General features: G+C 37.5%; 1 protein-coding gene across 2 annotated transcripts in view; it reads left to right on the top strand.

Moving 5' to 3' along the window:
* The first annotated feature begins 1,851 nt into the window (after positions 1 to 1,851).
* The window catches only part of CDH18 (cadherin 18), a 360,438-nt gene continuing 349,327 nt past the window's right edge, over positions 1,852 to 12,962 (top strand). Inside the window, exon 1 of one of the 2 annotated variants that reach the window (XM_075542989.1) lies at positions 1,852 to 2,079. In XM_075542989.1, coding sequence (XP_075399104.1) covers positions 1,852 to 2,079 — 228 coding nt within the window. The remainder of the gene's footprint in view (positions 2,080 to 12,962) is intronic. The other variant, XM_075542990.1, reaches the window with a different exon arrangement.

The raw sequence follows: 12,962 nt of genomic DNA, 5'->3' as shown, positions 1-12,962 counted from the left end.
GAAATTATTGTTACAATTCAGTGCAATTCTCAGACAACTCTTATGAGGATTATTATGATAATCCTTGATAGAGAAATGCCTTGCTTCAATATCCCAAATGCTATTTTCCTTAAAGTTTGTATATTTTCTTAAATGTTTTAAAAGATCATGACTGCTTAGTTATAATTACTTTTTAAAATTCAATTTTATTGTCATTAGAAATACCTAGTAATGGTATGAAAATATTCACATAAAACTTCATTTCTGTTTGTGTTGCTTATTTGGTCAGCCACGTGCTTTTTAAAACTAGAAGGACCAGCCATACTGTTAAAATTAAGATACATTTTCTAAACGCACATTCACACACACACACACAGTAGGAATGATTGTTGTAAATTTTCAGTGGTTTTAAATAAACTTGTTTGCTTGGTTGTTTTGTTTTTTTTTTCAGATTCACCCTTGCTATTTGCAAATTGCTATTTGCAAATTGGTCTTTGTATTCCTAGAAACATTTCACGAGTTTTTCGTTGCTGTCTAATTGCATTGAAACTTAAAGCACTTTGACTTTTCCTTTCTACATTATGCCTCCCTTCCTCTGTTGTTTCTTCCTAATGGGGCTGAAGATCAATCCTAGTAATGCATTGCCAAATGGAAAATTGGTGTTACCTATATGCCAAATCTCTCTAGAGTAGTATCCTGGTGGTGTGTGGTAACATATTGGATTATGAATACCAAAGTCACAGTTCCAATCCACCAGCAGTGCTGAGGGAAAACTTGAGGCTTTCTGCTACTGCCAAGATGTCCAGCTTCAGAAACCCACAGGAGCAAATCTCCTCTCTCTTATGGGGTCACTATGAGTCAGAACTGACTTGATGGCAGTGAGTTTGGGAGTTATCAAAATCTAAGCAAAGTATAATTCAGCCATTTGACTTTTATATACCTCCTTGACTTGGGTATTTTTCAATTCTCTATATCTTTTTAAATCAACTTCTTTTGTGTGTGTTTTAATTGCTCAGCAGTATAAGTACTTATAGTACTTGATTATTGTGGTGACATGTGGTTCTGGGATTCGAGTATTGTAGGGAAGTCCCGCCATTACAATGCAGAAGATTACCCATTTTGCCATATGTGTGGAGGATTAGGATTACACATGAAAACACCCCTAAATCAAAATAGAAAACAGAACAATAACAGCAAACTCACACATCAAAAATAAGTAAATATATATCTTTGCACTTTGAAGGGTACTCCCAGTAAATTGCTTGTTCTATGAACCTCCATAGCAGTCAGGCACATACTCTGGTCAGTTTCTGGGTATTTGAATGTTTCCCGGAGCTGTCATTCTGATTGTTGCAAAAGACCTATTTATAATTCAAATTTGAAAGTCTAGATAGGAAAGCCCTAGCAAATATCCAGTTTGTGCGTGTGTGCTGGATGTTAATTTCAAAGATAATTTTCATGTGGCCTTTGCCTATCAACATCACATTGCAAAATAGTATAGTTTGCATTCAGAGTTTTACCATGTTAAAATCACCATGTTTCATAATGTGTGCAATTTTCCATGTTTGTTAAAATTACCGTATTTCATAATGTATGCAATTTTCTCTGTTTCCATTAGGTGGAAAATGCTTGGCCCGGTCTACCTCCTGTGAAGACTTGGATTCAGACCACTGCGACTTGGATTCTCTGAGTGCTTCAGGATGTAAATGTAGCCTGAGCCTTCCCCAATGGGCAGTTAAATCATGGACACACTAAACAATTTACTTGGGACGAATCTACCAAAAGAGTCTTTGGCGGCTCTCTTCAATGCTCACTAGGCATTTGTGCTGACAAGAAAGGAAAGACAACGGAGAACTGGACAGTTGTCCGACAATGAAAGTCACGGGCACGTCTTGCATCTGTCCAGTCCTCGTGTGTCTCTGCTTTGTTCAGAGGTGCTCCGGGACTGCCCACCACAGCTCCGTCAAGGTGACCAGAAACCAAACCAAGCACATCGAGGGTGAAACCGAAGTCCACCATCGCCCCAAAAGAGGATGGGTGTGGAACCAGTTCTTTGTTTTAGAAGAACATATGGGACCAGATCCACAATATGTTGGAAAGGTAAGTTTGGGTATGTGTGTGTGTTGTTTTTGCTTGTTTGTTTGTTTGTTTTTCATCTTGCAATGGATCTCAGGATGAGATGAATGTGGAGTAGGAAAACAATATTTAATGGTAGTGATTCATGCTATAGAAAATTCTCACTTTTTGAACAGTTTACATAAATATTGGAAACAGACATTACCAATTATATCACATCCTTCTAAACATTGGTACATACATAGCAGTGGACTGTTATTTACCAACATATAATAAAAAACTCCATTGAATACAACATTTAGCAATTTCTTATTTTTATTATGATAAAGGCATTTGGAACTCAAAGCATGACTTAGTGGAATCCTGATATTTACAAGTAATTTATCTAATGCAAATGAGACTAAAATGAAGACACCATACCAGGCAATTTAATATATTTCTAATCATTAAGGAAGTTGAATTCTGATTTAAAGCAACCTTTGAAAATACTGGTGTATTTTTCCCATTCTCCAAAATATTCCATTAAAAAGGGATGGAACATTTTAAGTATTGACTTGCCATGCTTTCTTTAAAAATGATCAAAATATGGAAGTTGAAAAAAATATCCATTATTTGAGATAATTCATTTGACTCAACAATAGAGAAAGAAATGCATTTGCTTACAAACATGCTTAAATTTTATTGTCAGTTTGTGAGTGTGGTAAGCTTGCTTACCTTGGCTATTCAATTCATAGTCTTTGTAACTCCTATCCAATGACTCAGTGATATCATTCAAGTAAAATGTAGATGACTCTAACTTGAAGCTAGTCCTTCCATCCTACTGAGTTTAAATTGAGGCATCAGAGAAGCAGGAAGAGGGCATCCAGGGACCAGGGGAAGAGGAGGTATGCTGAGCTGGGACCTGAAGAAACAACAGTGACAGCAAAGACCTTGAGACAGACTGACCCACAGAAGGTGTACAGCTCAGTGCTGTTAGGCAGCAGGCTATCTTGCTGAACGGTGGTCTTTGAGCATATACCAACAAGAATGGAGCAAGGGAACATCCTCCCAAGCAGGTCAGAAGTCAAGGGGCCATGTGGCGAGAGGCTGAGGACTATACAGAGATGCATGTGCCAGTGTGGCTGAGAAGAGGCACTTCAGACAAAAATCAAACCAACCAAACCAAAAACTGTATCTTTAACATTTCAAAACGCATTAATCTCCCTAATAAACCCCCATAATCTTGAGTGTTGTTCTTGACTTCTGTGTGGCAATTTCAATGGATTGTGGAACCCACCCATGAAGATAGTTGCTATCAGACTAGTGTAAAGAAGATGGTTGGAGAATGAAGGTGTGCCTGAACTCAGTCTTATCAACCTTGGGCTAGTGTGCAGCTGGATCCACCCTCTCTCTTGTACAGCTTGAAGTTGTGCATGGCCGCACACCATTTCTTCAATAAGCAATGCGAGGGAGGTTCACCTGGATCCTCTAGACACTAGGGTAATGAATAGAGTGGGAATGGAGAAGCATTCCTCTGATTAATTACTGATCTTTGGAAGGAATCACATTTAAACTATGCTCATGGTACCTATAAGTAAAATGATGGGAAATTACACTCCATGCATTTGCTCAGTACCTATGGGAGAAACAGCAAGCCACGCAATAAAATCTACATGGCTTCAGGCTCGCTGGCTTCCATCTCCCTGCTTGGCTGTTTAATCTCCCTTTAGGACTGTTGGTACTGAAAAATCGTCTTCCCCCAAGTCATGGAGCTTCCCTCATATGTAGGCTGTGCAGGATCACACACCATCTGTCCTAACCCTCATCCAGAGAGGACAGGGCTGCTGCTACAATGTTCGTCCAAGGCAGAAACATGGTAGTGAAACTTGCAAACCAAATGAGACCTGAAACAATGATGTTATCATTTCCCTATGTGCATATGAAACTGTGTCCAAGAGTCCCTTCATCCAGCTCTTTTTTCCCTACAAAGTATTCCATAGAGTCAACAAAAGCAATTGTACTGAAATCAAATGGAAATAGTTTGCATTTTTGTTAGGAATATCCCAATCCTGTTTCTTTATTTTTTTTTTCAATCCTTGAAAAGCAGGGGACTAATTTTTTGCTTGTTTGCCCTTTTAGGAATAAATCAAGAAAAAAAGTGTTCTTATAAAAACACTATTTTGAATGCACATTTTCTATTTTATAACTATTCAAACAAAATATTTTACAGGGAAGATAAGAATCAGAAATCAGCAGTCCTTTCATTTCCCCTTGTCCAATCTCATGTAATTAAGGGTGAAGACTTACTAACAGAGAGATCCCGGGCATGTGTGTTTCCCACCCACGGGTAGGAGTTCCTTCCTAATGAGTGTGGGTGGTGGTCTGTGGGGCTTTTCCACTGTGCGGATTGTGGGGGCTCAAGGCACCTTGCTTTAGGGGATCCCTATCTTCCTCAGGTGGGCCGAGATCTGTGTCACTCATATTTTTTCTGCTTGGGCATGTACCTATCTGGATGGATGATTTTGACAAAATTCTACCGAGTGCTTTACATTTCTGCCAGCCATATCCTGGCATAAATAAAACATGAAGCGATAAATACACGAATGAATGAACAATAGGGAAAATGCCTGCAAATCTCAGGAATCTATCCTTCTCTGTAAAGAATGGTCTCCTTTGCCATTATTTTACATAGAAAGTGAATACAAATACAATAAGACTGAACCAGCCATGTATCTTCACCTGTACTGCTGAATAAAAGGTGGAATTGTTACAATTATAAGCACAATGAGTCCCCTCTGAAGTTGTGGGAATTCTCCTTCTTCAATCTCCTCACTGACATAGAAACCTCGATTAGGTTCTTGTGGACAAAAACAAAGACATCAAACTTACATGGCTCCCCTATTAAGAGACTATGTTTAAAGATGAGCTATTTAAGTTCAGTTTGCATTATCCTTGAGGTAATGTTGCTATTTTTGTATCTATCTCTTTAGACAATGTATAAGACATTTGATAACAGCTCTAGCATGTTTTGATATTTGCCAATAATTTCTCCTATATTTCTTAGGCAATGATCAAGTCAATCATTTTGCCAAATATATGAAGGAAATGCATTGGTTAATATGTGCACTACTAAATATGCATATGTTGCCCGGGACATAACTATGACATTGCTGAGAAGGAACGATGCCCTCTTATGTATGTGAGCGCACACGCACACGCACGTGCACATGCGCACATGAGACTCCTGTGAAGAGTTCAAGAAAAAAAAAGATTATCTTTTCATTCGGTTTTTGTCTTTGTTTCTTTTTTTTACAATGCAAGGGTCAATAAAAGATGAAATGCCTACACTGAAATGGATGGATACACACACACACACACACACACACACACACACACACATATATATAGTGGATTTGATCAAGTAAGAAAAGTCTTTGAATAATTGAAGGATTAGAGTGAATAGATAATGAGACGGTAATTCCTCTCCTCTTTGGGTAAATTACATTCTAATTAGTCAAAAGTACATAAAAACTAGTACAAACTTTTTTTTCTCCAAAGGCTGGAAAAAGTGGAATGGATGTTGTCAGCGATAATAGTTATGTAAGATATTACATGATATTTATCATTGATATGGGCTCAATTTCTTCGTGAGAAACCCATGACAGAATTATAAGTGAATAAAGAGCTGATTTAAGTTACAGCTTCTCTGCTTATTTCTGGATTGCTTCTTATAAATCACTTTAATTCCCTGAATCCCTTTTTCCAACCATTGCAATACTCAGAAATAGTATTTGACATTTCTATTACTCATTGAAGTACATTAAAAGGTTTTGGTCTCTGGTTTAGATTGAGAGTCAGTTAAAACATGATCCATGGCTCAGAACCAGCCTATTTCTTCTCCTATACCATAGTTGGAAAAACGAATCATTAGTGACACATGGACACTGCATGAAATTCATATCTTTGTGGCTGTCAGCAAGGACCTGAGTGGAAAGCAGCCGCGTTTGCTTGTCCATTCCTCATGTATTGTCTGCAGCTGACCTCAGGACAGAATGGAATAATGGTAACGGAGACAGGAAGACTTCAATGTCTGAAGGTTTCACAATGTGGATGACTCACATCCAAACTATTATTTTCTATTTTATCTCTCACAAAAACAAACACCCAAAACAGCTCACTGCCGTGGAGCTGATTTTAATCGCTGTTAACTTGGCCATGGCTTACAGTGTAGGACTGGGGAGAACTGCCTCTGTGTGGTTCCAGGAATGTGACTTAAAAAAAAAATCATTTTATTGGGGGCTCATACTCTAATCCCAATCCATACATTCATCAATTGTGTGAAGCACATTTGTACATTCATTGCCCTCATCATTCTCAAAGCATTTGCTCTCCACCGAAGCCCCTGGCTTCAGGTCCTCATTTTCCCCTCCCTCCCGGCTCCTCCCTCCCTCATGAACCTTTGATAATTTATAAATTATTGGTTTGTCATATCTTGCCCTGTCCGAAGTCTCCCCTCACCTACTCTTCTGTTGTCTGTCCCCCAGGGAGGAGGTCACATGCATCTCCCTGTAAATGGCTCCCCCTTTCTAAGCCCCCTCCCTCCACCCTCCCGGTATCGCCAATGTGACTTTTTACGGGAACCAAAAACCTCATTTTTCTCTCATGGAGCAACTGGTGTTTTTGAAGTGCTGACCTTGCACAACCAACACATAACCACTAACCTGTACGGCCTTTGAGTCCCTGCTTAAAGTGTTTGCAAAAGCTATACACTGAGAATTTCTTGGATGCAGCATATTGTGCTTTTTCATCTTTAAACGTAATAATCAAATGTGGTATTTCATAGGAAGGTACTCTCTAAACTGTAATCTTTAGAGTCATTTTAATGGTGACAATAATTTATGTGAAACTTTTATTAAAAATCTACATAAATAACCTTGCTTGTTTATTGATAATAATTAAATCTGTGTTACAATCACTATTGGTACTTCCCACTCCTTAGTTCTCCTTCTCCTGATGCACGCATATGTACAAAGGCTTTCTACAATGTTTGCAGGAGAATAAAATTATAGGATGATAGCATTTTTCCTTAAACATGTTGATGCCCCCTACGTATATTATATTATGTTAAATGTATAGATGCATACATTCATATATATATATATATATATACATACATATGAGGGGGTGCCCCCCAAAGTAATGAAAAGAGTTCCTCTTAGGGGAACTTTCATAGTACACATTTTTACCTCCAGGCAAGCATCCATCAAATTTCTCTGAGTTAGTGCACCCAGTGGTGTTGCCTGAGAAGGTTCTGTGGTCACAGTGATTGGTTTTTGTTTCTTTGTTTTGTTTTCATAAAATCAGTTTCACTTGAAGTTCATTTTTTGTGATGGCCCATTTCCTGCCTGGGAAAAATGCCACAGAAACTGTTGTGATGTTGAACACAGCTTACAAGGACAGCGCTATGGGATAAACTCAAGTGTATGAGTATTTTTCTTATTTCAAAAAAGGTGAAATGTTGATTGATGACCAACCTCATTCTGGACGTTTGTCAACTTCTCAATGGATGAAGATGTCAACAAAAATCTGTGCACTTGTTATTGAAGACCAATGACAGACCATTGAAGAGATGGGGAAGTTACCTGAACTACCTTGGATATCAGTTCAGTGAATTTTAATGGAAGATTTAGGAATGAAAAGGATCCCTGCTAAATTTGACTTGGTTCTCACTGACCAGGAAAAAGAGCATGGAGTAAACATGACAATGCTTTCCATGAATAGCCCCAAATGACCCAGACATTTCCCCCCAAGGTCATTACTGGTAAGAAGACAGGCAAAAATTAATCAAGCCAATGGAAGATGCCATGGTCACCATTGTCATCCACCCCACACCCCCAAAGTTCATCAAGTGAAATCAACGATCAAGACTATGCTCATTTTCGGGATTCTTTTTTGTTTGTTTGTTTGTTCGTATGTGAGGGGGATTGTGCATTTGGAGTTTGTTCCACCCTGTCAGACTGTTAACCAAGCTTTCTACTGAGAGCATCTGAAAAGATAGTGGAACATCGTATGCCAAAAAAAGGCCTGATTTGTGGCAGACAGAAGGACTGGTTTTGCCACCAAGACAATGCTCTTGCTCATGCAGGCATCTCAGTGTGCTCATTTTGGGCAAAAACAGCATGTCTGTCTTACTCACCTCACCTCACTCCATGCAACTTCTTTTTTTCCCTTCAAGTAACGAAGGACATGAAAGGACAGAGATTTGACAATACTGAAGAAGTGAAGGAAAAATCCAGGAGGTTCTGTCAGATATCCAAACAGATAAGTTTGAATATGTTTCCAAGAAAGGGACCACAGATATGACAAATATATTATGTGTAAGGGAGAGTACTTTGAAGGTGATAAAGTTGTTATGTAAAATAATTTAAATAAATAGCTTTGGGAATAGAATTCCAGTTAATTTGGGGTTTGCCATTGTATTATCATACAGATACACATAAACAAATATCTGTGCATACTATTATTTAAAATATCTAATATATATATATATATATATATATATATATATATATATATATATATATATATATATATATATATATACCTTCTCTCTCACTGCCATGAAAGTATTCTGACACTTAGCAACGCTAGAGAGAGAGTAGTACTGCGCCGTGGGTATCTGGGAGCCCGGAGAGTTGGCTGCATTAGAAAGCTCCACCTTGTTGCCATGGTGTGCTGTTGTCACTGCATGCCGTCAGTGCTGTTCCAATGGTATCAACCTTAGTACAACAGAAGGAGACGCTGCGTGTCCATTGCCAGCCTCACGATGTGTGCCATGCTTGAGCCCATGCTGCAGTCACTGTGGCGAGCCCGCTGATTGAGGGCCTTCCTCTTTTTCAAAGCACTATGCCCTTCTTCAGGGACTCGTCCCTCCTGAAAACATGTCCAAGATACACCAGAAGTCCAGCCAGCCTTGCTTCTAAAGGGGATGCTCTCTGTATTTTCAATAGTGTTCATATCAACTCCATTTCTTCTCTGATCTTTCTTATTTGCTGTTCAGGCTGTGTTCTGATGGCTCAAAATTTATATATATATATATATATATATATATATATATATATATATATATATATATATATATATATAATATTTAACAGTTTTTAAAAAGCTGTAATGTCATATATATGATGTTACAAGATCTTTTAAAATGTAAAATATATAATATATATGACATTATAATATCTTTTTAAAATGTTAAATACAAAATATATCCCTTTAAACACGAAGATTTGCCTGAAACATGCCATGGTATTTCCAACCACTACATATACATGTGTCTTGTTGGCATAGTGGTAACTAGTTGGGCTGAAACCTTCAGGGTCAGCAGTTTGAAACCACCAGACTTGGCTTTTTACTCTGGTAAAGAGTTAGTTTCTGAATCTCACAGGGTCCAGTGTTACCCTGCCCTATGTGTTCACTATGAGTCGGTTTCAACTTGACACTAGTTGAAACTTGATAGCAGTTGAATTTGATTTATTGGTTTGGCAGATAAATGAATAAGGATATTTAAGAATAATTGGTACATTTAATTTATGATATTGGTGAAATACCCAGGTCTTGACGTGTAATCAAAAAAATCTGGTCTATTAAAAGCACAGTTACAATTCTACTTAGAAACAAAGATGATCATATTGTATCTCACAGTGCGTTTTGTAAAGTACATAATTTACCATCAATGTTATGTAAGAATTTAGTTATGTTATATTAAAGAGAAAACTGGTAATTTATGTTGGTATAAAGTTAATAAATATATTTTGGAAAGATTAATTATATAATTATATTTATCATATTCTACTTCTTGTGTTTATGCTCTTTTCTTATGGGGGTGTATTGATGATGTGCTAGGCTTGTATGTGTAAATGCAATGTCAGAAGTTCAGAACAAGCAGATGCTGCATTCGATAAAGGGGACACTTTCTCTCCCATGAAGAGTTACAGTGTCAGAAATCCACAGGGGCAGTTCTACTCTGTGCTATAGGTTGCTTTTAATCAAAATCATTTTGACGGCAGTGAGTTCGAAAACCATAATATATACAACTTCCTCTTTTTAATCTGTTGGGAATTAGGTATAACATTATCACATTCCCACTGCCTTCATAACTGCACCCTGTGAGTGCGTGAGTAGATAAATGTAGGCGGTGGACAAAGAATCCTAACTAGCTTTATTAACAAAAAATACTCAAACCAGCAGATGAACACAACAACAAAAGACAAGGCAACCACACATAGAGGGTCAGGGAGGAATTCTGACATAAAAAGAAATGAAGAAATCATTCTGCTGAACTCAAATAATAGAGAGCAATGATGCTTGAAACAGTTAAGTGGCCTCTTCATGTTGAAGGGGTTAGTTATGGGAGTGTCAGGGAACAAGAATTAAGATCTGATTCTTTAATGAGAATCACTTTCTAGTGTAGAGTGCATGAAATTCTCCCTCATAATTCTGATTACTCTCATTCTTCTACATATTTCTTAACGTATAAGAGCACCTTCATATCTTTCTTAATGTGAAGTGCAATATCTTCAAATTACATAAATGATTTTCACCTAAAAGAGAGCATAAATCTCTTGAAAAGGAATAGGAGGAGGGATTCTTTTCAGGAAAGATAATATGATAGCTTTAATGTCATCATGAACTCTGAAGTAAAAATTAAATGACATTAAGAAAAAGTCACAATTGTCATTTAAGATTGTTGATATGGTAAATTTTATGAATGTATTTATCACAACTCCCTTCCATTTAAGTACTTCATATATCAAATATGACAGTTGAATTTTTTAGAAATGACAGTGTGATGATATGATGTCATGTGCAGTTAATTATTATCAGCATTTGCATATAGATATATAATCTTAATAGCGATCATGTAAATTTAACTACCTATATCTATTCCTACAAGAAATTAGACATGTGAAAGTAGAATCAGTTTATTGAATATTATGACTCAGTCCTAAAAAATAGAAGACATTAGCATTTATCAATTAGCTAAAAAGTTGTATTTTTTATACTTAAAATTACATAATAGATATACTTTCTGATAATACACTAATATTTTTTTATTTTAAAGGACCTATTGAATACATATGCTAAGTTGTATGCATATACATGTGTGTACATGTGCATGTGCATATCTTTCCATTTTATTTTTTCACATACTTTTGAAACTACCTCATAAGCACACATGCATATGTGGAAATTAAAAAGAGTATGGTAAACATTAATAAGAGTGGGAATCTTGCTTGAAGTTAAACAATCAGCTATGTAGCTGAGAAGCAACAAAGCCCACATGGAAGAAGCTCTCCAGCCTGTGCAATCACGAGGTGTTGAAGGGATCAGGTATCAGGCATCATGAGAACCAAAAATCATGTCATAGTGCAAGAGGGGGGGAGTGTGGAGTGGAGATCCAAAGCCCATTTGTAGGCCACTGGACATCCCCTTACAGAAGGGTCTCTGGGAGCAGATGAGCCAGTCAAGTTGCAATGCAGCAACGATGAAATATACAACTTTCCTCTAGTTCCTAAATGCTTCCTCCTCCCCTACTGTAATGATCCCAATTCTACCTTACAAATCTGGCTACACAGAGGATGTACACTGGTACAAAGAGGAACTGGAAATACAGGGAATCCATGGCAGATGATCCCGTCAGGACCAGTGGTGTGAGTGGTGATACTGGGAGGGTGGAGGGAAGGTGAGTTGGAAAGGGGGAACCGATTACAAGGATCTATATGTGACCTCCTCCCTGGAGGATGGATAACAGAAAAGTGGGTGAAGGGAGATATTGAACAGTGCAAGATATGACAAAATGATAATTTATAAATTAACAAGGGTTCATGAGGGAGGAGAGAGACAAGAGGGAGGAGGAACATAAGGAGCTGATGCCAGGAGCTTAGGTGGAGAGAAAATGTCTTGAGAATGATGAAGGCAATCAATATACAAATGTTCTCTACACAATTGATGTATGTATGGATTGTGATAAGAGTTGTATGAGTCCTAATAAAATGATTTTAAAAAAAGATTTACAAAAAATAGAGTGGGAATTTCATACTACTAATTTATGCATATATGGAGCCTGTATATAGACCAAAAGACAGCTCTTCAAATATGTGAAAGCAATAATACATGGTTTAAAATCATGAAAGATACATGTCCATTGTACACTTTGATCATTTAATATGTATACTTAATATATATTTAATATGTATGCACAAAAATAATCATAGAAGATTGATTTATGAAGAATGCAACATCAAGATTAATTTAGTGGAAGAGCCATTAAAATTTGCAATATGCAGATGCAGAACCTTTCTAGCTGACAGGGAAAAAACTGGACATAATTACTGATAAAGATATTAAAACATATTACAGCATAGATTAAAACCCATACAATTAAAAACCTCACAACTGTACTAATAAACAAGGTTGCGATAAATGGAGAAGATGTTGACCTTGTCAAGGATATCATTTTACTTGGACACACCACCCATGCTCTTGGAAACAAGAGTCAAAAAAATCCAGGGACAAATTGGGTAGGGCATCATTGCTGCCGAAGATGTCAGTGTGTCCAACCCAAATTGCCTCCATCACATGGGAAAGCGGGGAGGTGAATGACGAAGATGTGAGGAGAATTGACACATTTGATTTATGGTATTGGCAAAGATTATCTGAAGTACCATCACCTGACAGAAGAACAAACAGATGTAACGTGGAAGAAGTTTATCCAGAATGCTCCTGAGAAGCAAAGGTGGCAAGATTTCATATGATGAACTTTGTCCATGTGATACGGGGAGACCTGTCCCCCAAAAAGACATTGTGCTTGGTGAAGCAGGAAGTCAGCAACCCAGAGCAAGACTGTCAACTTGTTGGTGACTGCA

This window comes from Tenrec ecaudatus, chromosome 2, assembly GCF_050624435.1.
Source record: "Tenrec ecaudatus isolate mTenEca1 chromosome 2, mTenEca1.hap1, whole genome shotgun sequence".
Classification (NCBI taxonomy): domain Eukaryota; kingdom Metazoa; phylum Chordata; class Mammalia; order Afrosoricida; family Tenrecidae; genus Tenrec; species Tenrec ecaudatus.
This window is presented reverse-complemented; position numbering and strand designations above follow the sequence as displayed.